Genomic DNA, 27,615 nt, shown 5'->3' with positions numbered 1-27,615 from the left:
CCTTAATCATTCATACCCATACCGCACACTCCTAATACATTCTTATTTTCTTTTTCTTATTTTACACTCTCTCTCTTCACAGTTTCGTCAATACGTCGCCTTTCTTTTTCTCCAATACATCATTACATAATCTGTTTACAATCTCATTACTGCTACTCCCTTTGGTGTAATCACAGTCTTCGATATGGTGCCTAAGATTATCTTTACCTTGACGACAGAACACACACATCAATTTCTCCTCCTCCAACCAATACTTATTACTCTCCTCCAAATTTCCACATCTCAATTTTATTAACGCTCTTACACTATCTCCTACGTTTACTTTAACCTAAGTTTTCCATTTTCAAATACCTGGGACTATCCAGACTCATATAGAGCTCCTTATACCTTTCATTATATTTTGTTTCCAATAATCTATTCTCCTCCATTTGTCGTTGAACCTTCCAGTCCCTATGCACCAATTCCGACTTTATATCCCCCCCCCCGCTGCTCTGATACACTCTATTGCTTGTACCCCCCAGCCGTTTTTATTATAATATAATTCCCTCTCATTGTACTGTACATATCCCCCCAATTATTTTTATCTTTTTCCATCCAACATTTCTTTACCCATTTATCTTCTTTTTCTGCCCTTGCTTTCTTTTCAAACTTCATTGCTCTTAGTCCCCATCCAATCCTCAACTTTTTAAGTCCCAATTCCCTTGACATCAAATATCTCGGCGTGCAGAAATCCAATCTAAAAACCCATCTGACGTAATCTAGCATGATTTTCTCTAACTCTTTCTTTTCCGCCCACCCCCAGATCTCCACCCCATATGACAACACGCTTTGCACTAAGTACTTAAATAACATCCATCTTCTGCAAAAATCATTCTTACAGATTCTTTCCCGCAATCCCCAGACTCTATTGGCTGCTATCCTTCTTTTACAACTCAGCTCTTTTATATGATCCTTATAATTTTCTTTATTATTAAATACAAAACCCAGGTATTTGAAAGTCTGGACCTCTTCTAATTCCTTATCCTCCCATTTCCAGCTTTCTTTTTTCTCTTTGTTTCCTCTGTTAAAAACCATAACTTTAGTCTTATCCACACATAACAACAGTTTCCTTTTCTTTAACAGTCTTCTCAACGTGTCAATCATATCCATTAACGCAACTCTATTTTTCGCCACTAACACCATATCATCCGCATATTCCAACGACCATATCCTATCACTGAGTAACGGCACCCCCCCAATGTTCCTATCCTTTAACGCTTTTCCTATATCTGCAATATACAAATTAAACAAAAGTAGACTCATCACACAGCCTTGGCGAACTCCTTTGTGTGTCCTGAATTCATCCGTCAGCCCTTCTTTTGTTCTTACGCCAACCACCGTCTCCTCATACACTTTCTCCAATCTTCTTATAATATTCAAATTTACTCCATTGTCCTTTAGGGTTGACCACAGTTGTTTCCTATCCACATTGTCAAACGCCACCTTTAAGTCTACAAAAAGTGCATACACCTTACTCTCCTTCCCTCCTTTTTTTTCTCCCTTAGTACCAGATGGTTCAGAATGAAAACATTGTCCATCGTAAACCTTCCCTTTCTGAAACCAGCCTGGCTCTCGGGCAGTATCCCAATCTCTCTACCTCCAGCTTCAATCTATTCCTAAGAATCTCCGCGCAGATCTTGTATGCCGAGCAAAGCAGAGATATTTCTCTGTAGTTTCCCACGACCTCCTGGTCTCCTCTCTTATGTAGAGGCACGATTATGGACGTCTTCCAATCCTTCGGGAGATCTCCCTCCATCCATATCTGTCTTATCAGCTCTACCAGACCATTTCTGACAAACCTACCTCCGTATTTCCATACTTCCATGGGAATACCATCCACTCCTACAGGAGCTACTTTGTCCTTAACTTTTTCACCGCTTCGTGTACCTCCTCTTCACTCGGCAACTCCTATTCCATATATTCCTGAACTCCCGGAGTCCTCACAGGATTACTGCTATTCCCATAGTCCATCTGCCCTTCTGTTCCCTCCAATAATAACTCCATAAAATGTTTTTTCCATGCTTCCTTCCTTATATTGGCTTCCCTCCATACTTTCTTCCTCCTTTTCCTGTTGATAAACTTCCATACCTCTGCCACGCTCCTCAGGTTTTTTAACTCTATCTCTTCTTCCTCTTTCTTCTCCCTTTGCTTCAGCTCCGCCAGCTCCTTCAGCTTTCTTTTCTCCTCCAAAAACTTATCTTTCCTTTTTTTTCCCTTCCTCCCTTTCTTGTAAAGTCTATGCTCCAACCTCTTTTTCCTTGTACATTGCCTATTCCACCAATCTTTGTGTCCTAGTTTCCTCTTACCAGTTTTCACTTTCTTCTTTACCAGTGCCTCTTGGACTACACCTTTCAGCTTCTGCCATTTATCTTCCACAGACCCCCGCAACCCGTTCTCCCATATTACATTATCCGTATTTTCCCTATACTTCTGTATTGGTTCTTTGTCCCAGCAGACCCTCCATATCTCCTCTTCTCTTCTTTCTTCCTCTCCTTCTGATTCCTCTTCCCCTCTCCTTCCTTCCAGCGTCACCATAATCGGCATGTGGTCCGAGTCCACTCTGTCCCCTATACTAAATTTTTGCACGATGTCCTGCGCTTTTTCATTACAAAGGACGTAGTCTATTACGGAACTACCCCTTGCCCCTACGAACGTATATTCTCCTTTCCAATCGTCTGCCGTTGTACCGTTCAGGACGTACCACCCTTTATCCTGTATAAACTCTATAAACCCCTTTCCGCCGTTACTTACTAACTTATCTTTACTTTTCTTTTCCACCCCACCATCTTCCTCCACCCCCCATTTTGCCGATCCCAATGTTAAAGTCCCCCCCTATTAACATAAACTCACCGTCCATTCCCTCTGTCACGTTATCCAATACTACCTTTAAATCATTCCAGCACTCCTTATTATATATCGAGATAATGTACATGCTTTCTTCTCCCTCCACGATTTTCGATATTAACACCCTCTTCTTTTGTTTACCTATAATTTTCGTGTTCTGATCTCCCCAATTTTTCCTCTTACTTATAATAAAGCCCCCTTTCGCTCTACCCTTCCTCTTATTTCTAGTCGCAAAACTGCATTCCCAAACGTGTGTCTTTGGGAGCTTTACTTTTAGCTTTTCCCGCCCCTCTTTATCCACCCACGTTTCACACATGCTAATGAAATCGTACTTACATATAAACTTCCAAAAATCTTTCCCTTTATTCCCTACCCCCGTCACGTTCCAAAACATTACCTTCCTACCTAATTTATCATTTCCCCCTCTGCTTCTCTTTTCCCTTTTCTTCCTATCCTTCTCCTCCGTCCGTCCCTCCACCGTCCTCTCTTCTTGGCCGCCTCTTAGAAATTCTTCTTTTCCCTAACTTCCCTCGCCTCCTCATTCCAAATGTATAATTTTCCATCTATATTTAATTTCCTATATCCTACCTTCACGCTCTTTCCTTTCTCTCTCTCACTTCTAGCGCGTTCCCTCAGTTTCCTCTGCACGTCTCTTTCTTCCTGCGACATGTCATGATCTATGTATACTCTCCTGCCCACTAGTTTTTTTTTCTCCTTCATTATTTTCTCTTTCACCTCCCAGTTGATCAGTTCCACAATTATCACCTCCTTTCCTTCTCTACCTACCACCTGTACATTTTTCACTTTCACCTTGACATCAAACTCCTTATTGAGGAATTCACCTGCTGTATCCCTAATACTACCTTCCCCTTTATTCAGTCCTCTTATTACTATATTATTTTTCTTTTCCTTCCTCTCCTTTTCCTCTAGTGTTCTCTTCAATTTTCTCACTTCCTCCATTGTCACCTCCATGATCTTCTCTCCTTGTAACTCCGTGCTATCATCCTTTTTTCTCAGCAGATCGATTGCTCTCTCCGCCACCTCTTCAGCTAAATTTTCGTTTTCCCGGGTTCCTCCATTTCTTTGTCATTCTAGATCTTCCATTCTTTTTTCCATTTTATCCAGCTTACCCTCTAGCCTTTTCTCCCTCGTCTCCCTTTTTTTTTCTAGCCTGTTTATTTTGGCTTTAACTTCACTCATTTCTTTCCTCATATCTACCATTTCTTCCTTTATTTCTCTCAGAATTGTCACCAATGCATCTTCCTCTTCTCTCTTCCTTTTCTCCTCGCTCTTCTTCTTTTCATCCTCCAACCTTTTCACTTCAGGTGGAGTTCTGTCTACTCTGTTACACTTCTTGAAAGTATCATTCGCACCTATCTCACATCTCTTTTTTTTTGCAATATTTATTTTATTTTCTTTGCTTATAGTCCCTTGCAAGCATTCCATAATACTCGTTGAATTCGATCTCTCTCTTCTCGCCTCCTCCCTTATTCTCATCCCCTCTACATTCCTCCCTTCCCGCAATGTTACGTCTGCTGTATCACACGGCTCCCCCTCCTTGACTCCGACGCGATACTCAGCCATCTCTCTCCTTGCCTCCGGTAGTTGTACTTGCACCGATACGCCAGGCGCCACCTGCTTTTCCTTCTTCACGGGAGAACCCTCGAGCGGCGATACGCGATGCTAAAGAAAAGAGAAGCAGATTCCCTATCTTATCCCTAGCCTATTTCTTTCCCCTCTCAGGCCTAACCTCAAAACTTCGACGTGTACTTATCCTGTTAATTATACCTCCCTCTTAGCAATCCCTTCTTTCTCTCCAATCTCACCGTTTTCTCCGCAGTTTATCTCCCCTCTCGCCTTATACCTATCGCCAAAACAAAACTACGCACGCCATTAATCGCAGTACGCTATACCGCAATCGCACTCCGCATCCACTCACACACGCATCCACTAACCAAGCCTTAGTAAGTTACAACTCATTTTGTGTGCGAACTCATGCCCGCGGCGCGGCGGGCACCGATATATCGGGAGCCGAGAGTCGCGACGTTCCACGAAACTTGCGATTTTCCATCGCCTTTATTATAAGTCAGCCGCGCATGTGTATAAAAATGATTTCTATTCAATTTTGTTTTGAAAATGCGTAAACTATAAGTATGTATTATTATCAAATTTTTTCACTGTACATTTTTTTGCGGCGTCTAATACACTTAAATCGATGCAGTAAGAGCAGGAAAATTTTATGGTTAAAAATTTTATAATAATACATGCTTATATTTTACATATTTTCAAAACAAAATTGAATAGAAATCATATTTTTATACACATGCGCGGCTGACTTATAATAAAGGCGATGGAAAATCGCGAGTTTCGTGGAACGTCGCGGCTCTCGGCTCCCGATATATCGGTGCCCGCCGCGCCGCGGCGGCACGGAGCATGAGTTCGCACACAAAATGAGTTGTAACTTACTAAGAAGTGATTTCTCCATTTTGGACTTCCTATACTTTTTTGTTGACAAAATTTTCTTCTTTTTTTTGGCATTTTTTTATTAAAATCGAAGATGCCGATCTTAAAGAAAAATCTGAATTTAATATTAATGTTGGAAAATATCAATTAATTAACCTTTTTTATTAATAATGCATAATATATCTCGAAAGTGTGTAAAAAATACTTAAAAAATCACTGGTCATTCTTTTAAATCGGTAATGTTTACAACAAATTATCGATGTGTGAAGTTTAACATGACGGCCTCAACGCTGAAACTTTAAACCTCTGTAAGTAGACGCGTTGGACAAATGTCAAAAAAATTGGTGTGGATAATTATGGTCAATAGGGCAATAGACTGTGCAAATTTCAGCACGATCAGAAAAAAAATTTTTTAGGGTGGATCACTTTGCATGGAATGCCCCATATCTGTTTACATACATTATTAATACAGAAAATTAGAATTTACAAAACGATTACAAAACTACCGAACCAAATGCTCACAGATATGCTTGCAAACAACAATTAAAACAATTTGTTTAGTAAGTACATTTTGAGATTGTTACAGTTATATATTGTTTATTTGCATTACTAATAATATTATTGATTTTTTACTGTACATATTGAACATTTTGATGTTACAGAGAAGGAAAAGTTCTGCAAATTATCGTTAGTAATTACATAGACGTTCATGACAGGCATAATTTTTTAGTTTTATACATGAAAAAACGTTTATTTGCCATGTAATTATATACATCACATTATACAAATTCGTATATATACGTATTACATAGAAAATTAATATATTAACTGTGCAATAACATCTCTTTTTTCATTACCTTTTAGAAGAACATTATTATGATTATTTTCTTTTTCCATTAGATCTAAAATATTTTCAAATTGTTCATCTTCGTTATCGATACAAATATTGTGCAAAATACAACATGCTAATATTATTAAAGGTATCATTTCGGTATTATACATATATACATATCTTAATTTTCTAAAGCGTCCTTTCAACATCCCAAACGCTCTTTCTATCGTAATACAAGTTGATGATAATTTTGTATTATAATTGCGTTGTACATTTGTTAAATGACCATTGTCACGATATGGAATGAGTATATATCGTAATAGCGGGTACGTAGAGTCACCTAACAAATATGTATTTTGTGAGAAATATCTTTCAACATCATGGTCAATCATTTGTTTGGTATCACTTAAGCGCCACACTCGTGCATCATGTACACTGCTACATATTCTCGTAAAAACATCGATAAATTTCATTGTAGGATCACAAATACCTTGTAGTATTATTGAATGAAAGCCTTTTCTGTTAATGTAACTATTTGGGTACTCAATAGGAGCACTAATTGGACCTACTACACCTGGGAAATTGCTCATAGCAGCAAATTGCTCTTGTATACGTAATAACTCGTAATACTGTGGCCATTTTATGTAGTTTTCAGCATGTTCTTACAGTACGTAAGCCACACTAAATACACACTTCCATATAGTGTCTTTGCATAGCCCAAATCGATCTGCAACGGATCTAAAATAAAACATAAATAATGTTGCATTAATTCAATAATATTAAACATGACTGCAATCATCTATTATTTTTACTATACACAGAGGGTCTAATGATAACAAAAAAATTTTTCCTGTACTTATAGATTATACATTAACTAACCTGTAAACTTCTTGATTGCCAAATATCCACAAAGCTATAGCAATTTGTTTGGCTGGCAGTATTTTAGGATAATTGTCTCTTTGCAATAAAGATGGTCCTATATGTTGTATCAACAGTTCAAAAGTTTCTCTTGTGATACAAAAATGTGATTTAAAATCTATGAGAAAAGAATATACATATAAGAAATTATAAATATATAAATATATAAATAAATGAAAATGAGTGTCTGTACTTCTTACCTGTTAAAGAATAGTTAAGAATGACATTCTCATAAAAGTGGCTAATTCTAATATGTTGCTCTTTTATACGACGTATTTGCAACACATCTTCGTTTTCTTCATTGTTATTAAATATTATATTCCATACATTCCATAATAAGTCCATGTTTTTGCTCTGCAAAAATACTAATAAAACTATTACATTATATATGCATGTAATCGTTAATTATGAATTAATGATTGAAACAGAGTGAGGTTATAGTCTATTTGTTTCTTTAAAATATATCGGTAAAACATTAATACATCTATCGGTCAATATACATTTGAAGGAGAATAAAAGTTAATTATTATAAGAATAACAAAAAGTACATGCATACCTACTTTTCTATTTCTTCTTAAAATTCTGCGATACGGGTACAATTTTCGTTCTCTTACTCGTGAGCTAATCCGATCGCTCCATAGACACGTTTAACAAATCCGATTTGTCTAGGGAACTTTTTTCCTAGTCGGTTGATATGATTGCGATTAATCCGATTGCAAATCCGATTGCTAGACGTAAACACCCTAAATATACAGCACACAATAAAGTCACATATTCGCAATTTAATAGCAGCAATAGTAGCAAAAGCTCCGTCTCTGTATTCATCATGGTGACAACTAAACCGTCCACATTTAAAATACACACTGCACTCTGGTTGGTTGCTTTAATCAAGTTTACAACGTATCGTTACTCTATTGTAGATTGATCCGTTGTACAAGATTCACGACTGCGACAATTCCTACTCCTACAACCCTATGTTTACGCAATTATAGAACAGCTTTTATAGTAATATTAATTAAATGTTTTTTTGTTTTAAGAAAATATTTAAATTTAATGTATGTTAAGTTTGATTTGCAAAATTTATTGAAAACAACCCATTTGTTCAAATGCAATATACCAAACTTTATTTTAATTTTTGTGATACACATGTATATATAACTGTTAACGATTACGCGGATTACGTTAATTGGAAGCAACGGGCGCTTTATAGAGGAATGCCGTCTCTGAACACCCTCGAGCGTTCGCGCTGCGACTCGCGTGTCTTGCGAGCGCCGAAACTCGCGACACGCGGAATACACGTGTCCTAGCTAGCCAAACTGTGTCGATCGCTGATTGGCTAAGACCGATCACCTGTTCGCCCTTTACGGGCGAACATTCTAACGGTTGCGGGAGCGCGATTCCCGGACCAGAGAGTCTCGAGCACTGTAACCGAGCAGTCACACATTCGTTCAGCTCGAACTAAATATTACGCGAAACGCGGTGAGCGCCGGCTTTTCGGCATCGAGTGAGAGCTCTCGCGTTCGCAACTCAAGATTGTGCATCCTGTGCCTCTCGTTTACTCTAGAGAGTGCTGCAGTGATCTCTATTCCGATTATTCCGCATCCTGTGCCTCTCGCGTACTCCAGAGCGGGCTGCAGTGATCTCAACTCTAAGGATTGTGCATCCTGTGCCTCTTGGGTACTCCACAGAGTGCCGCAGTGATCGAAACTCTAAGGATAGTGCATTGCGCTTGTCAAAGGGGAGGTGCCACAGGATCATTCTCTCGCGCGCTGTGCCATTCTCTCTCCGACCGATGCGACTTCGCGTTCGTGAATATTGCACCAGAGTGTATACCCGCGCTCGCTGTGATCGGGCCAACTGTGCTCTCTGAATAAATCTAAAATTTCAAAAACACGCTCTTTCAAATACACTCTGTGCTCCTTATGTCCGCATCCGTTCGCGCACCTTTAGGCGCACCACCTCGGAGCGCGTCCCGGCATCTCTCGCAACGGCGGTTCGCATTGCCAAAATTCGAGCTCGCCGAACGAACATTTGTGTGCGAACATTGAAGCCGTGCGCTAAGACCGTGCGCGCGCAGCTTCTTAGCCAACCCTGTGTCGTACTGAGACGACTATCCACCGAGAAGCTGAGGCGGGCGGAGCGACGGGCGACGCCGCTGCCACAACAGGTGGCGAGACGGAGCCGGCGGAGCACACCGATGCCGTCGGTTAGCCATGCGGTGGTGCACCAGTCGGTGCAATTGGCGGGAGATGCTAGTCAGTGGGACACTCCTGCGAAGAGGGAAACGATCCGGCAGGCCGCAGAGGCATTCGATTGCGCCTATCAGATCCAGCTGACCCGGGTCACCGTGCATGAGACGGTGACGTTGACGGCGGTGCCGCGTGGAGCGGCGCCAGAACAGCGGGACGAGCCCTGCGTCGAGTTCCTGAGCCCATCCACAGGGGAGGAGACCTCCGGGGACGAGGGGGACATTCCCACTAGAAATTAAGTTGCGCGGCGCTCCGAGGACGGAGTCACCTGGGGAGCTGAAACCCATTTTTTCCCTTTTCTTTTTGTTTTACCATTTAATTACATGTTTATTTTGTTTTTCTTGTTTATTTGACCGTAGAGTCACATTGATTAATTTTGTCCGTCCGGCGCCAATAGTATTAAGTTATGCGACAGCGGTCGCCGAGCAGCGGCTCACATAGTTCTTAAGTATTTTTCTCCCGATCCACATCATTTGATTTTTTTTCGGCATGACGATGCCCGGCCCGACTGGGAATATATTTTATTCTGTTTTTGGACACGTGCGTAGATCGTGGTAACGCACATTTGAAGATAACAGTCGAGTCACACACAATCTTCAGAGCGCGGACACCAAGTGCCCGAACCACGCGCGCCACGCGGATAATAATCATTGTACCGACTCACGAGGTCCCCAAAGGGCATCCGCGAAAGCGCCGCGATCCAAACACCCGGACATGTAGTTCGCGCGACAACCCGCGAACTCGCGAACCGAACGTCATCTTGGGAAAGGGCCGAAGGTGCGTACTGGGGGAGACTAGGTAGACCCTAGGAACCGATCGCGGGCGAAATCCGAGCACCCGGACATGCAGTTCGGACGACAACCCACGATCTCGTGAACCGAACGTCATCTCGGAAAAAGGCCGAAGGTGCGTACTAGGGGAGACTAGGGCTCCGTTCGGGGAGCGCGCTATTAGCGCTATTGCATCATTCTATCTTTATCGCTCATTAAGTGTAGAACAAGGATAGAATAAGCAAATAGCGCTAATAGCGCGCTCCCCGAACGCAGCCTAGGTAGACCCTAGGAACCGATTGCGGGCGAAATCCGAGCACCCGGACATGTAGTTCGGACGACAACCCGCGAAGTCGTGAACCGAACGTCGCCTCGGGAAAAGGCCGAGGGTGCGTCCTCGGTGACACCTGGTACACCCGAGGAACGGGTCGCGATCGAGATCCGATCATCCGGACGGTGGGTTACTACGACGGTCGTGGAGACCGATAAACCCGGACGTCGGCTACGAGAACTAAGGCCGGAAAACCGTCGGTAAGGACCGTGGGAACAGGCATCAAGGTCGCCGCCATCGGCGGACATGTCAAAAGCGACCTAGACGTCGTCTCCGAGAAGTCGACCTGGAATCGGCATTAGGGACGTAGAAGAGGACGTGCGCACGGGTCGGCGCCCTCGAAAGTCAAATTTTTGAAGTGGTGAAAAACCACTACCCGGGAGCCGATTAAGCGTATCGCAAATAGTGTACTGGCGGCGGAAATTTTCATTGGCAACATCTGGCGCGCACCTGGCGAGCCCGAACTCGTAAACACCTATTGTATCTGCATAGCGTGGAAAAATACCGCGAGAAAAAAGCGGCCGAGACCCCAAGAAGGGGGTAAAACTTCGGAGGTAGGGAGCCCGAGAGATGAATATTCCTTGGGGCAGTCTCTCGTGGGCGCTCGTATAGGTAGCAACCTTCTCGCGCGTATATCTCGGCGTGTTGCAGTAACTATCGCGAATACGTACCGGATTACGATTATAAGCCTACCACAGTGTCCGAAACAAACGGGAACGCCCGCACATAGCGTTACATGACGCCGATACGAAAGGCGTACGGTTTTTCGCGTACCGAAAACGGGAAATCGCACTTTGCGAGACGTGCGACCGCCATCTTGCGCGGCATCAATAATTGTAAACCACCACCATTGTGAAATGATAGTTAACAATAAATGCAATAATTATTTGTGAAAATATATACAAATATATTGATTACTTACCTTCATCGACTGTCGTCCATCTTGTGTGTTAGCGGTGACCGGAGTCGAAGGTCATCATCGGTTCTGCATCGGAGGAAGCCATAGATGAGGTACCCGTGGCGGAAACCTGAAAAGAAACGGCATTAATTACAGTTATCACGACAGTTCTCATACTTACCTTTGTCGCGACATCTTGTGAACGCGGTGATCCTGGGCGGCGGTGAGCAGCGTTGATCCATGACATCGGCGGCGAAGATGAAGTACCCGTAGACGAAACCTGAAAATAAAAGAGAATTAGTTCCGTTGACTTACCTTAATGCTGGGACTTACCCGATCAAGCGGTTGTCGTGCCATCTTGGTTCCATGAGTGAGGCAGGCGGATGATAGATAGCGGAGGCTCGAGGCAGAGCAAAACAGAGGAGGCACCCGTGGCGGGAATCTAAAAGAAGAAAGGGTTAAGGAAATATTAACGTGTATATACCTGATCAAGCGGTTGTCGCGGTAACCGGTGTCCCTGGCTGGCCGACCAAGGCCTTACCTAGCGGTATCTTGAGCTCAGGCGATGCTGACGAGGCACCCGTGGTGGGATCTGAAAATAAAATTGTTTAAACAAATTGTTCAACTTTAGTGTCGTTTGCATTACGAATACCTACCTTCTCGGTAGTTTAAGGTTAAACCGAGTGGCGACCGATGACTTATAGGACAAAATCGCGTACCCCGTAGCCCGATTACGTATCGTTCGGTTACAACATAAGTAACATAAATATACTTATAAACATTTCACAATAAGAAGTACATAATTGCATTTCTTTTATCTATACCTTCTGTTTGTGTGTCTTGAAGCGGTTCTGCTTGTGCACAATTCTGTTCATTAACAATTACAGGAATATCTATCATATCGTTTTGTAACAAACATATGTTATGCAAAATGTAACATGCAATTATATATTTAGGTAATTAAATCAGTTCTATACAGTGGAAGTGTATCTAAAATGCTTCGGAAACGACCTTTTAAAAAACCTATTGAACGTTCAATAGGTTTCAACCATCACTCGAGCAGACGAGTGAAGTGTGTTGAAAAGTATCTGACGTTCAGATAGATGACCGTTATCTTATCCGTAATGTAACATTACCGCACTGTTTTGACTCGTGTATGGAATCGGCCATCCGTCGCACAGATGACGCGCGCGCAATAATGGGACACCTTCCACGCACTTTGTAATATAAAATAGGGTGTGTAACACGTGCGGATTGAGAATTGGACACTCGTGCGGGTGATCGCACTCGCCTTCGGCTCGTGCGTCCACTCCGCACTCGTGTCCAATTCTCAACTTCCCGCACTTGTTACACAAATAACTAATATATGTGTCTATATTCTTAAAGCACACAGCAAGTAAAAACTATATCAATGTTATAATATACTATAAATAATATCACCAATCTTCCCCTACCTGTAATTGAATAGAGTGAAACCCTTTTCTATTTATACAGAAATCACTGTTATCTCTTGGGCCAATAATTAATTTTTATGTGAGTTCCATCTATTGTACCAATAACACCAGGAAAACCATAATTTTGTTTGATTGTTTTTATACTTTGTTCAGCTTCTTCTAAAGTTGGCCAGCGAATAAATGTTGCAACTTTTTTATATAAAGCCTTTACTACTCTTTGGATACTTCGCCACGCTGTAGCTGTTCCGATATTAAATCTGTCAGAAACACACCTTTAAAAAAAATTTACTTGTTAAATATTTTTAACATAAGTTCATTAGTTATATATACTTTGATATTTCAAGCTTTATCTATAGGAATTTGATGTACTCATGAACCAGATAGCTAGAAGTAATTGTCTTTCAAGGGATATTGGATGCCTTCCAGATCTGTCGTTTCGTTTGCATAATTCTGGTCGTAATAATTCCAATATAATGTTGAAAGAACTTTGTTTTATACTATAAAATAAAAAATAATTAGTGTAATAGTTTTTCTTTATATTGAACATAACCTTAATGTTAAACATGCATTTAACCTATTTATAGTTTTTAAACATGTTTTCCATTTTATATATTTATATGTGTATTCTATGTATATTAAATATAAAATTTATGTAGTTTACTTACCGAAAATGTTTCTTAAATTTATCATCTGTAAAAAAATGAACTACGTCCATATAATTTTTGCAGCGCGGTATTGAACGCGATGGTGTTACACGTATCTTATTAAGACAAAATAATACACATTTGTTTTCCTCATCTGTAGAATCATCCGATTCAGATGAATCAAATAATTCAATGACTTTAATTAAAAATGTAGGTATTAGCACCATTATTATGTTCTGGCAGTACTGCAGTCGTCCCGTTATAAGGTGGTAAAAGCAATATAAGCAATTACGGAACGCATCGCCAGCACTGCTTTATGACGTCACGTTCTCAGTACTGAATATCGGAATGCACAAAGAAAGCAATAGGGGTATTCAAATAAGTTAGAGTTTAACGGTTTGACAGGTTATGCCGGGTTAAAGTCGGGTAAAAAGTTAATTTTTACACTTTTAACCCAAAGATTAATGTGATAGGTTAATGAAACACTTATGTATTTTGCATAACCTTAAAGAGTAGCGCGCTTAAAGTTAATTAATTAACTTTTTACTCGACTTTAACCCGACATAACCTGTCAAACCGTTAAACTTTAACTTATTTGAATACCCCTAATGTATTATTAATATGGAGGTTTAAAATATCCTAATCAGAAATAATTAGTCAAGTCGACATCAATTCGACGTCGATACGTCGATAAATAGTCGAATATTGGTTGTTAAATTTCTTTGTTTCTCATCATAATTGTTTTTATACAATTATGATATATAATGTTAATTAAACAATTACAAATATTTCTATAAAATTTTAATTTTTCTATTTTTCTTATATTCTATGTATACATATATATGTATTCAATATAAAATTGACCAAAAGACAAAAATCTTACAGAAATATTAATTATGCTCGATTAATATAAAAAAAAATGATTAAGTTAAAGGTGACAAAAATATCAATCAATATTCGACATCAACTATTTATCAATGCAACATTGAGTTAATGTCGATTTGACTAATTATTTTTAGTTGGCATACATAAGTTTTCACATATCTAATAAATTGAAGTAAAATATTTACTGGATCGTTTCCGTTTTTTATTGGAATCTGTATGTTTAACCGTATGATGTAATGTATCTTGTGTCTCATCTAATGTATATTGTATATTTATACCTGAAATAAATAATTAATATAGTATTAACATTTAAAAAAAGTAAGTGTAAATATGAAGAAGGGGAAGCCTTTCGGAGCGGACGGATGGTCGGGAATTAAGTGGAGAAGAAAAAAAGTTTTTGGAAAGGAGTGAGGCAAGGAGAATGGAACAGTGCATTGGAACCGAGAGGAGGCATAGAGGAGGCGGAGAAGGCATAGAGGAGGCGGTGAAAATGGAAGAAGCTCCGAGAGGGAAGTGGATAAAGAACGACACTGGAATTTCGGAAAGAAGCGTTAGAGGTTAGGATACTGTAAAGGAAGAAAGAGGGAAAAGGGACGTCAGAGGTGAGGCACAGAGGAAAAAGAGGACGTGGCCGTGACAGGAAGGTGGCGCGCGGCACGTTTAGTCGGCGGGATAGCGTAGAGGCGGCGAGGTGATGGTGGACCTCGGCTGGGAACGCTCGGCGGTAGCACGTAGACCGTGGTAATAAGGCGTAAAGCGTAGAGTACAGTGGAGAGACGGAGAGCCAGGAAATCGGAGAAATCGGAGCAAGGAAAGCGAGGAAAAGAGCAGAAGAAAGGAAGAGCGGGAGTAAGTGAAGTCGGGGAAGTAAGAACGAAGCGGAGAAGGAGAGAGCTATAACGGAGTGACAAAGGAGGTGAAGATGCCGAGAGAAGGACAAAGGAGGGAGGAGAATGGCTGGAAAAAGGAAATTATGACAGAACTGAGGGAAATGCGACAGAAAATTCTGAAAGAGGTAAAGCGGGGAAAAAAAGAACTTAGGCAGGAAATGAGGAAGATAAAGAGGCAGCTGGAGAAGATGGAGAAGAGGCAGGATGCAGGGAGTCAAAGTAAGTAAGGCGGAGGACGAGAAGAGGCGGAGAAGAGGAGAGTGGATGAAAGCGATAGACAGATGTCGAGGAGAAGCAGAGGGATGAAGAGAAGAAAGGGAAGAGGAAGGCAACAAATTAATGACAGTGGATGAAAGACCGAAACATGAAGGAGAGAAATGCACAGAAAGAGGATGGGGTGATAAAGGATGGAGTAAAAGTTGGTGGGAAGAGGTGACAAGCGAGGAAGCGAGAAGCGAAGAATCAAGAAAATTTAGTGAAGAGAAGGAAAAAACGGAGCGGGGGAGAGGAGACAAAGGGACGGAGAAAGTGAAGGGAGTCGAAAGGTCGGAAAGAGTGAGAGGAGATATTGAGAGTGAGGTAGAAAGAAGAATGACGACGGAGGAGGAGGACAGAAGGAGAAGAAGAAGCGAAGCTAGGAGACAAAAGAGGGAAGGACGAAAGGAACGGAGGGAGCAAGGAGAGAATGGAGGAAAATGATAGGAGAAGAGAAGGTAAAAGAAAAAGAAGAGACACGCAAGAGAGAATAACGGAAAAAAGAGGTGATATGAAAATAGAAGAGGAGAAGGAGCAAAGCGAAAGAGAGAGCAAAGATGGATCGGTGAGCAAGGTGGAAAGAAGGGAGTGGAGCACAGTCAGAGAAGAAGGAAGAAAAGAGGATAGAGAAGAAGAGTGGAATGGAAGAGGCACAGAGAGAGAGAAGAGAAACGCACGGGAGATGGTGAAGAGAAGAGAAGAGAAAATGAGAATCGAGAGAGAAAGAAGCAAAAGAGAGAGAGCGCTTAGAGAGAATAGAGCCGAAAGAGAGAGAAAGAGAGAGCAGCGAAGAGAAAGAGATCCTTGGTATGGAGCGAATTAGAAGGAGCAGAACCAGTAGAAAGGAAAGAATTTATGGAGATTATAGCTAAGATGGCGTTGGATAGGAAGGCGGGGATTAAAGGTGTGGTGGAGATAAAAGGAGAAGGAACGAAGGAGTTGCTGATAGTGGAAATGGAGGAGGAAGAAGACAAAAAGGAGCTTTATAGTAAACGGTGGGAAATGAAAAAGAGATGGGGGTGACTGTGGACTAGGAACTGATTAGAGAGGAAAGACATGTGAGATGGAGGATAAAAGAAAAGGCAAGAAGGGAGAGAAGACTAGGAAATTCAGCGGTAGCCACGAGTAGCCGATTGTGGATCAATAGAAGAAAGATATACTGGAATGAAGACAGGAAGGAATGAAGGAAAGTGTAAGGAGAGTACAAGGGAAAAGGAAGAAAAAGAGCAGTTTGCAGGAGGAGGAGAAAGCGAGAAAGGGTTTAAGATTGTAAGTGTCTTTTCTCTTTTCTCTTTTTGTTAACTGTTATGATTTTTATATACATATATATATGTGTAATATGTATGTAAACTTTATTGCGTTTTTCCGTAAGGTTTACAATCTACTACAAAATTGGCGTTTTTTAAAGGGACGTACCCAACCCTTTACAAATCTTTCACCCCTTCTTGACCTGGCCATGTGCAACTTTACAATTTTTTCTTATTTCCCTACCCTCCCCCCTCTTCCTTCACCCCTTTGCTTGTCCCCTTCCGCTTTCTTCGCCTCTGCGTCCCTCTGCCTCTCTCCTTCCTGACTCGGTACTCCTCTTTCATCCTACTATCTTTTCTTCCTGTCTTCTTTGTCCTCGTCCGAGTCCATCAAAAGCTTCTCCTCCATCTCTCTCGAAATCTCTTTCTCCTCAGACATCCTTGCCATCCTGCTTTCTTCCATTCTCCTTTCCAATCTCCTTTTCTTCCTTTCTCTTTCTCTCATCCTCGTCTCCCACGGCTTATCCTCATCTATTTTCACCCTTAAACTATTTCCTGCTTTTCTCTTTGCTTCCAACACCCGCGACTTTTCCTCCTCATCTCCCAGCTTCACTAGTATCGTCATCCAGTCCCCTCTGTCCTACTACACACACGTCTCTTACCTCCGCCTTCACCTTTAAACCTTCCGCCAAAAGCTCCTTCACTTTTTTCTAATTTGATTTCTCACCTTTCCATCTCTTTTTCTCGATCCTTATTATCAAGTTTTCCCTTCTCATTTTGTCTTCGTTCCTTTCGTCCTCCCCTGCCCACCATTTCCTCTTTCCAGGCTTATCTCTACTCTCCTCGCTATCCTCCCTCTTCCTTTTGCCCCTACTTTGCTCTATTCTTTTCACCTTTCTCTTCAATCTCTTTACCTCCTCCTTCAGCTCCTCTATCTCCTCCTCTTTCCTTTTACCGTCCTCTTTCAACTCCTTCAGCATATTTTTTATTTTTTCTTCCACAATCTTTTCCACCGCCTTCTTCTCTATTATTATCCTCCCATTGCATTCCATCCTAGATATCTGTAACATGAATATTATATTACTTTCCTCTTCTTTACTCTACTTCCCTCTCCCTCCCCTCTTTCTCGTCCGCCTCTTCTTTCTCCCTTTCTTTCTCCCCTACACCTTCTCCTTGTTCCTCTATCTCCGGTTCTCCTTCTATTCTTTCCTCCTCTATTTCCATCATCTATTCCTCTCTTCCTCCTTCCTCATTCAATACCCATCCCACCGCTTCCTTCCAACTTCCTCCTCCAGATTTCCATTCTTCCCATACGTGTTCCCATGTTTCTTCCCTGTATTCACACAACCTATTTACATTTCTTCTTATCTTCCCCTTCTCAGTATCTGCTCTCTCTCATCTCATTCCCTAATCTAAACCTCGCCTAATCACACTTCTCCATCTGCTCTCACTCCATCCCTTCTTCAAATATCTCGGAATACCCCCTTCTTTTATTACCTTGTACCACTTATTGTATTCTGATTTCTCGATCCTCTCCCATCTCTCTTTTCTTTGCGTCTCCTTATCTCCTCCAAATAGTTTATGATAACATTTGTCTCCATCTTCTCTCAGCCTTTCCAGTTCTTTTAACCCCACTCCTCTGTCTTCAAAGAAATCCCCTTTCTCTCGTTCCCAGTTTGATCCAATTTTCCCTTTTTTCTCTCCTCCCTTCAACTCTTCCCAACATAGCCTCGCCAGCTCACTTCCTTTTCCCTCTTCTAACTTTTTCTCGAATCTTCATGCCCTCATCCCCGCCCTCCCTATTAGCTTCTCTTTCTGCAGTTCTTCCCTAACAAGATACCACAGTGTTCTTTTATCTACTCCCAAAACCCATCTGATATACCTTTCCTCCAACCTTTTCATTCCTTCCCTCTCTCTCTATCCCCATATTTCTGCTCCATATCCCATAACCGTCCACACCAGTCTATCAAACAACCACAATCTTTTTCCCCAGTCTTTCCCAAATCTCCTCTTCCCTATCCCCCAAACCTTACCCATCACCGTGGCCGCCTTCTTAATCCTTTCCCTTACCTGCGCTTCCTGTACTCCGTTCCTTTGAAACACGTAACCTAAATACCGAAATTTCCTTACCTCTCCTATTTCCCATCTCCATCTTCTCTTACACTCCCTCCCTCCTCCTTTCCTGAACTTCATTATTTTTGTATTCTCCACATTCAGCTCTAATCTTTTCCTACCTGAGTACCCTTCCAATCTTTCTAACATGCTCCTCATTTGATCCTCATCCTCTGCGATTAGCACTACATCATCGGCATACGCCAACGTATACACCCTCTTATCTCCTAGCATTATCCCTCCCCATTTAATTCTGCCCATTTCCTCTTCCATATCCGCTAGCATCACGTTGAACAGTAAAGGGCTCAACGGGTACCCCTGCCTTACTCCCCTCCCCGTCCAGAACACTTCTCCCATTTCGTTCCCCCCCCCTTACCCTACTTTTTGTCTCCCTTAGAATTTCCTCCGTCCTTCTCACCAGTCCTTCCCTTATTTCCCTTTCTCTCATAATTTTTATTAGTACCCCTCTATCCACCGAATCAAACGCCGCCTTAAGATCCATGAAACATGCTATTAGTTTTCCCCCTTTCTTCTCCAACCTTCTATTCACCAAGTAGTTCAACACATAAATATTATCTATGGTTCCCATTCCCCTTCTGAATCCTGTCTAGTTTTGCGGTACTTTTTTCTTCCTCTCCAGCTCCTCTCTTATGCCCGTTTTCACCATTAGTGATATTAATCTAGGTTTACCTAAACGTCGATTAAAATGAACGTTGGTTTGAGCTGAGTTTAAATGTAATTGTATTCCACCAACTCTTTAGAGGCGTCGTTTAAGTGAACTTATACTCCATGCGATAAAACTTTTTTAACAACCTGTGATTGGTCGATTATGGGCGTAAATTTATGAAATGATGCATAAGTTGATCGTCGGTTCTAACCTTGTAGCAGTAAAGGAAGATCGTGAAAATTGAGAATTTCGTGAAGATAAAAATGAGTAATCCTAAAAAAAGAGGAACAAATTTTTCAAATAATGAGAAATACTTATTAACTGAATTAGTAACAAAATATAAAGATGTAGTAGAGAATAAAAAGACTGACGCAGTATTCGCCAAAGAAAAAATAAAGTGTTGGGATGAGATTTGTAAAAAATTTAATTGCGAATCAAATATATTTCGTGATGCAGTAACATTGAAAAATTGTTGGGAAAATCTAAAAAAGAGAACTCGAAAATACTATGCTGAAGAAAAAAGCAAATTATAGTATAAAACAGGTAAGTTTGTCTATCATAACCTATATCCTTTTGAAAGTCAACCTAATAAATACCATGCTACATACTAGATTAATGTTATAATTTTATAAATTACTATAGAAATTACTATATCAAGAGAAATTTTTTATCTCAAAATCTATATAACAAAATGTAAAATTAGTAATATATGTTTTACTATAGGAGGTGGACCACATGAAAGTCAATATGACCTGTAATGGAAAAGATTCATATTATAATAAAACCTTCAGTTGATGGTTTAACTAATGAATTTGATAATGATAATATATAGGTGAGTTTTAATAAAATTTATAGTAGAAAGTGATTATGTAATAGAGGAAATATTTAAAGTTATTCTATAAGTTTCATAACTATATTCTATAAAAGTTCCATGTAATTAAGTTGTTTATAGGCTGCATTCATCAAATTTTAAAGGGAGTATTGTTAGTAGTGCTTAATGATTAATGCTTATGATTGATGTAAATTTTTAGATCCATAATAAGTACAGAAGAATATTCTAATCACAGATAATAATCAAGCTAGGCTTCTGATCTAAGCACTTATTAAATACTAATTATACTAAACACAGCCAGTCTCTTAAAAAAAATTATAAAAAGTTGTTAAAAATACGTCTAATAAAAATTTCTAATAAAAATTATTATAATTTATAAATTAACTTCGGAATTGTTTAAACTATTTGTATATTATCTTTTTGTTTAGAGAATAATCAAAATTCATATTGTGAAAATGAATTGGAAGATAATAATGATGACAGTAATACTCAAGGTAATACTGTATCGTTAGAAAACTTATTTGAGGAGATACCTTCATCTGATGCAGAAGATTCTGTACTAAAGGTTTATAATTGTAATTTTTCAGTTGAATAATATATTTTATTTTATAATTAAATATTTTTTTAATTAGTATGTAGGTACAACCCAAGAGACACCAGAATACACAGAAGCATTTCCTGCCTTGGCAAACATTAAAAAAAGGAAATTAGATAATATAAAAAGAGATATGTCTAATAAAAACATGCCATTTAAACAAAGCGGTCAAAAAAATAAGCAACATATCAATTTACAGGTATGTTAAAAATAATAATATAAGTAATAAAACATATGTTTCTCTTCATATTCCTTTATTTTAATATGTTTTGATGTTACAACATAAATTCTTATTTTTTCCAGTTCCGAAATACAAACAATTTTAATAAAAATTGTAATGTATCTGAAGAAAAAAGTGGTTCTTCTAAACCTACTATAAACTCAAGTAAACAGGTAATTTTTATATTATATAATATCTAAAATATATATATTTAAGGTCCCATTTATCTTTGTAATCTACTAATTTGTTTGAAAACTTTAAACATTATGGTTTTCTATTAGCAGCTTTTATAAAGTACATAATCATGGTACTAACCATAAAGTATAGTTTGAATTATATGTATATTTAATATTTATTTGTCATTGTATTTTTTTTAGATCAGGCTTGGGGAACTTTGAGCTCCAGAGCCATGACACTTCTCCATCTACAAAGAGTGGGAAAGGAGCTTCTCCACTGCATAAAGAGCAGACACGATTAACTTCATCCAGCATAGAAACCTCTTTCCCTCGTTCTCCGTGAATGGAAAAGGAGAAGTGTCGTGGCTTCAGAGCTCGAAGTTGTCCAGGTCTGTTTTAGATACAACAATAAAAAAGATTGGTTATTTTTTATGAGACATTTTGTATGCATATACATTGTATATATACAATGGTTTCAATATATTACAAATTATTTATACATTTGGAAATTAAATAATGCAGCATTTACATAATATATAGAGCCATGGGGCGGTATCGCTCCGCAGATACTTGGCGCGAGACACTACCGTGTCTTTTAATACTTATATTTATTATTTATTATTACTTTACAGTTACAAGATATTGCAATTAATTGCGATACATCCTCAGAAGAAAATAAATGTACTGATAAGGATGATTTTAGTATTACACAAAGAAAGGTAACATTATATTTATTATTATGTTAGTATATGCTCGGGGGGCGGTAGAGCCGTACCCGGATTTGCGATAAAGCGAAGCTCGAAGGACCAGGGGGCGTAAGTCTCCCCCAAAGCGAGTTATCTTAAGCAAATGCGACTCACCGTTCGTTGTGCCGTCGACTCCTGGATGCTTCGGCTCGGTCGCGATCGGGCTCGTGCAGCAGCGCAAGCAGGGCAGCAAGCAAGGCGAAAGCGAGGCAGGCAGCAGTAAGTTAAGGCAGGCAGCAAGCAAGCAGGAGGAAGCAGGTAAAGGCAGCACACAAACAGGCCGAGAAAGTAGGCGATCGCACTATCCGGGAGCGAGCGGATGATCTCGCGACTCCGGATATTAGCGCAAGTCTCTCTGCTCCGATAATCTCTCTGTGCTCCGTTAATCTCTCTGTGCTCCGAGACGTCGTAACGATGAGTGCCGAGAGCTCGCGGCGCTGGAACAGTGTCGCGAGCGAGTACTTGTTCTTCAGGCGGGTGCCCTCGTGGGGTGAGCGAGGGCAGCACCGATTGGTGAGTCGCGCAATTATCGATTCCGCGTTGATCGCGATCCGCCGACGTTTCGCGCGAGTCACCGAAATACTTAAGACTAGGTACGCAAGAATACTATGTACAACGAGTAACAAGACTAAACAATTAAGTATGATACATGCATCTATCTACAGTTTGGTGAGCGCCAAACATACCGCCCACCAAAATACAACGAGTTGTATTTTACTGTCAATTTGAATCGGTCGCCTGTGGAGCAGGGCCCATCGGCAGGGGGCACAGCTTCACTAGGGGACGCGTGATCGTGCGGTCCGCCACCCGCACCGTGGCGACACGCGGGACGCCGTCGCTGCCCGGATGCAGCGCCTCCACTCGTCCTCGCCTCTAACGCAGAGGAGGCATGTTGGCGTCCTTGAGGAGGACTAACGCACCGACACCGAGCGGGTTGACGGAGGTCCACCATTTGGGACGCTGTTGCAGCGTATGGAGATACTCCTGATGCCAACGCTTCCAGAAGTCCTGGTGTATTCGTTGGACGAGTTGCCACCGACTCAGACGATTCATCGGTAACGGGGTCACGTCTTGAGTGGGAACGGAAACGCGCGGTTCCATCGTGAGGAAGTGACCCGGCGATAGGACTTCGAGGTCGGCAGGGTCGGTGCTCATCGGGCAGAGGGGTCTGGAATTCAAGACGGCCTCGACCTGCGCGAGGACCGTCGTGAATTCCTCTATTGAGAGGACTTGATCACCCACGGTCCGCCGCAGGTGGGTTTTAAAGGTCTTGACTCCCGCCTCCCAGAGGCCCCCGAAGTGGGGCGCGGAGGGAGGATTAAAGGACCACTTGATCTTCTCTCGCTCCGCTGCGAGGCTCATGCGGCTTTCTAGTTCCCGCGCGGCCCCTACAAAATTCGTTCCGCAGTCGCTGTAGAGAAGCGAGCAGCGTCCGCGTCGGGCCACAAAGCGTCGCAGCGCAGCGAGGAAGGAGTCGGTGGACAACGAGAAGGCGGCTTCCAGGTGCACCGCCTTAACCAAAAAGCATACGAAAAGGCACGCGTACACTTTGACGGAGGAGACCCCCCGGGCTCGTCGCGTAACTATGTTGAACGGTCCCGCGAAATCAACGCCGCTGATCGAAAATGGCTTGGCCCGTCGGACCCTATCGGCCGGTAGTTCCGCCATGAGGGGCTGAGAGGTGTGTGGATTTACGCGGAAACATTGATGACATCTCGAGAGTACGCGTTGTATAGCGCGATGCACCCCGAGGACCCAATAATGTTGCGTGAGCAGGTATTGCAGCGTGCGCCGACCAGGGTGCATGTTCGTGCGGTGCACGTGTTCGATAACGAGATCCGTGAGCCTATGTTTACAGGGCAGTAAGGCAGGGTGCTTGTTCTCGAATGTCAATCCGGATTTTGCAAGCCTGCCGCCCTCCCTGAGAATACCCACCGGATCAAGGAAGGGAGCGAGTTTGCGAAAGGGCTTGGGGAGTCTTCTCCCGCTTTGAAGACGATCGAGCTCATCGCGGAAAGCATTCGCCTGTACACTCTTCACAACGAGTAGTAACGCGGAATGCAGTTCGAGCTGATCTATGGCCAAAGTCGTAGGAGCAGATTTTGCACGGAAGTGATGTACAAACCTGAGAATGTTTGCTATAATTCGGCCAATTTTCTCGATTGGAGAGAATCTTTCGAGCAATGAATGTACCGCGTCAGGCGGATCGAGCGCCACGAGCGATACGATTTTCTCCTCCTCGATCGGAGGGGTTTCCGAACCGTGGGAAGGCTCAACTCGGGGTTCGAAGCGAACAAGCCACTTAGGGCCTGCCCACCACATCGAACTGGCCACCAGATCGCGAGGATAAAGCCCGCGGGAGCAGTGATCCGCCGGATTGGACTCCGTGTCGACGTGACCCCAAGCTGATACCGGCACGTTGTCCTGTATGAGGGCAACGCGATTTCTAACGAAGGTCTTCCACCGTTGTGGTGCTGAGCGGATCCAGGCCCGGGCGACCTCGGAATCCGTCCAAGCATACTCGTCGTCAATGTCAAGGTGTCCGCGGAGGGTGCGCCGGACGTACGCGATTAATTTAGACAAGAGCAGAGCCGCGCAGAGTTCCAGACGGGGAATGGTGAGGGGGCGAAGCGGGGCGACCTTAGACTTGGCGCACAGTAATCGGACCCCGACGCCGTCGCGCGTAACGATTCGCAGATAAATCACGGCTCCGTACCCCAGCTCGCTGGCATCGCAGAACCCGTGGAGTTCGCAGCGATCTACATGGCACGAGTTAAACGCGCGAGGAACGCGAAGGGAAGATAATACGCCGAGCTCCGTCTGGAAACGACTCCAACTGCGACGAATGTCCATCGGAGGCTCATCATCCCAATCTAACTTGAGGGTCCACAGACGCTGAATTAAGCACTTCGCGGTAAAGGTGAGTGGGGCCAGAAAACCCAGGGGGTCGAATATGCGCGCTACTTCCGACAGTATAGTGCGTTTGGTGCACTCACGATCCAACGCGTTGACTTGAAACCCGAAACTGTCAGATTGTGAGTGCCACCGAAGGCCCAATATCTTCTGAGATTGATCCTCGCTTGACTCGAAATCTAACATCGATTGGCTACATAACTGCGGGTCGAGGCCCTCCAGCGCGGCAGGATGGCTGCTCGACCACTTTCGAAGCTCGAAGCCGGCGCTTCGGAGAAGCGATAGCAATTGGTCGCGGAGTGCGCGAGCCTGTTCCACCGTCCGAACGCTTGTCACGACGTCATCCACATACAGCGCCTCGAGTAGGGCCGCGAACGCTAGAGGATATTTCTCGCGGTATTGATGAGCTAACTGGAGCAAACAATAGATCGCAAAGAACGGGGAGGCGCTAAAGCCGAATGTAACTGTTTTGAGGAGATAGTCGAGGATGGGGTCCGACTCCGAGAAGCGCCAGACGATACGTTGGTAGTTGCATTGCTCCGGGCTTATCCAAATCTGGCGAAACATCTGCTTCACGTCCGCGGTTAGAGCGATCGCTTCGGCGCGGAACCGAAGCAGAATGGCGAGCAGGTCCTGCTGCAGCTTCGGACCGCTGAGCAGGGTGTCGTTGATCGACAGACCGTCCGGGCCTCGCGAGGACGCGTTGAACACTACCCGCAACTTAGTGGTAGTGCTATCGAGTTTATACACACCGTGGTGCGGTAGATAATAAATGTGGCCATCCGACGGGAATGGATTGCGAATTACCTCCATGTGTCCGCTATCGAGATAGTCCCGCATGAAACTATTGTAACCAGCTCTGAACTCCGGATCAGATTTAAATCGACGTTCTAGTGCGCGGAGACGACTAACCGCAATGGAGCGCGAGCCGACGAATGTAGGAGGATCCGACACGAACGGGTACGAGACCACGAAACGACCCGAGGGGTCACGATACGTGGTCTTGGCGAAGATTTCTTTGCAGCGTCGATCCTCGTCCGAACAAGAAGCGTCCTCCGGCACCTCCTCCAATTGCCAAAAGCGACCCACCGATGTCGCGATCGACTCGAGCGTAGTCGCGAATGACCTCAGGGGCGCTGCCTGGACTGATGGGGATACCGCGCCCGTCAGAACCCATCCGAAGACTGAATTGAAGGCGTCGGGCTCTCCCCTTTCCCCCTTACGACGGCCCTCCCGTAGCACCGACACAAACGAGTCCGCCCCCAGGAGGATGTCAACACCGCCGGGCACGAAATATTCGGGATCCGCGAGCGGCAATCCCTTTAAGTGTTTCCACGGCTGGACCTCCACCTTGTCATTAGGCAGCGGCGAGGTAATGCGCGAGAGGACCGTAGCCTCTATCGAGAACCGAGTGTCGTCGCGACCGCGCGCGCGGATCACGAGGGAGGTGAGGCCCCTCGTCGTGGCCGCCCTGGCTTCGTTTATCGCCAACACGGTTGCACTGTGTTTGGTGCGACGAAAGCCGCCCTTCCGGAGGCAGCTCTCGGTAATAAAGTTGGCCTGACTCGCGCTGTCCAGCAATATGCGTACGGGGAACGCATGGCCACGCGCGTCTATCGCCTTGGCTCGTACGGTGGACAGGAGGACGATTCTATTGGCCCGGCTAGTCATTGTTACAATCGGCGCATCCTCCGACTGAGGAGCGGGTACGGCGTCCGGTTCGGCAGGAGTCGCGCTAATGGGTTCGGGCTTAGGGGTAATATTAGAGCTCTGCTCGTAATGCAGAAGCGTTTGATGCTTTGTGCCGCAGGACCGACATGCCCACGCGGACGGACAGTCTTTCATGCCATGCCCCGAGCGCAGGCAGTTGAGGCACAATCTCAAGTCTCGAGCCTTAGCCTGCCTCTCCCTCGGCGAGAGTTTTAAAAACTGGGAGCACTTCGACACGTAGTGAGACTCCTTACAAACGGGGCAATCGGCCGCGTTAGTCACGAACGAAGAGACCGGTGTGGACTTGGTTTTGGAGGACGGGCCCGAGACGGCCTCGAGAACCCGACAATGCTCCGCTAGAAATTTCGTGAGTTGTGTATATCGCGGTATCTCCTCAGCCCGGTGAGCCGACTCGAATTTTTCCCGAAGGGAACGAGGAAGCTTGTCTAACCAAAACTTCAGTAGAATAAAGTCCCATGAATCGGTAGGGAACTTCATCAATGCGAGCGCGCGCGTGTTCTCGGTAAACGTATCTAATAAGTGGTGAAGAGCCTCGGCCGTGTCCGCCTTCAATGGCTTTGCCTCGATTATTGAATTCAAGTGATGGTCCGCTAACCTTCTCTTATTCCGGTATCGATCGACCAGCGAGTCGTAAGCGATCAGATAGTACTCATCGGAAAACGGCAGATTTTTCACCACGTTGAGTGGTTCCTCTTTGAGTGAAGCCAGCAGATACTGGTATTTCTCTATCGCGGAAATCTGCTGGTTGTGTATCGATGCGTTGAACAACGCGATGAAGGAAGGCCACAACGTAAGGTCGCCGGAAAACTACGGTAGCGGGATCTTAGGCAACTTGACCACCGAGGTCTGACCCGAGGGCTGTGCCGGCGCGCCTCCGAATGGCGCGCCCGTTTCACGGTGATAT

General features: G+C 43.2%; 1 protein-coding gene across 1 annotated transcript; it reads right to left on the bottom strand.

Moving 5' to 3' along the window:
- Positions 1-22,940: 22,940 nt before the first annotated feature.
- LOC112462613 lies at positions 22,941-27,449 on the bottom strand (the record flags this gene model as incomplete). Its single annotated transcript, XM_025028497.1, has 1 exon — positions 22,941-27,449. A coding segment is annotated over one exon (4,509 nt), but the record flags the coding sequence as incomplete, so codon positions are not given.
- Positions 27,450-27,615: the final 166 nt, after the last annotated feature.

Source organism: Temnothorax curvispinosus, unplaced genomic scaffold, assembly GCF_003070985.1.
Source record: "Temnothorax curvispinosus isolate PA1 unplaced genomic scaffold, ASM307098v1 QBEX01012574.1, whole genome shotgun sequence".
NCBI lineage: Eukaryota > Metazoa > Arthropoda > Insecta > Hymenoptera > Formicidae > Temnothorax > Temnothorax curvispinosus.
This window is presented reverse-complemented; position numbering and strand designations above follow the sequence as displayed.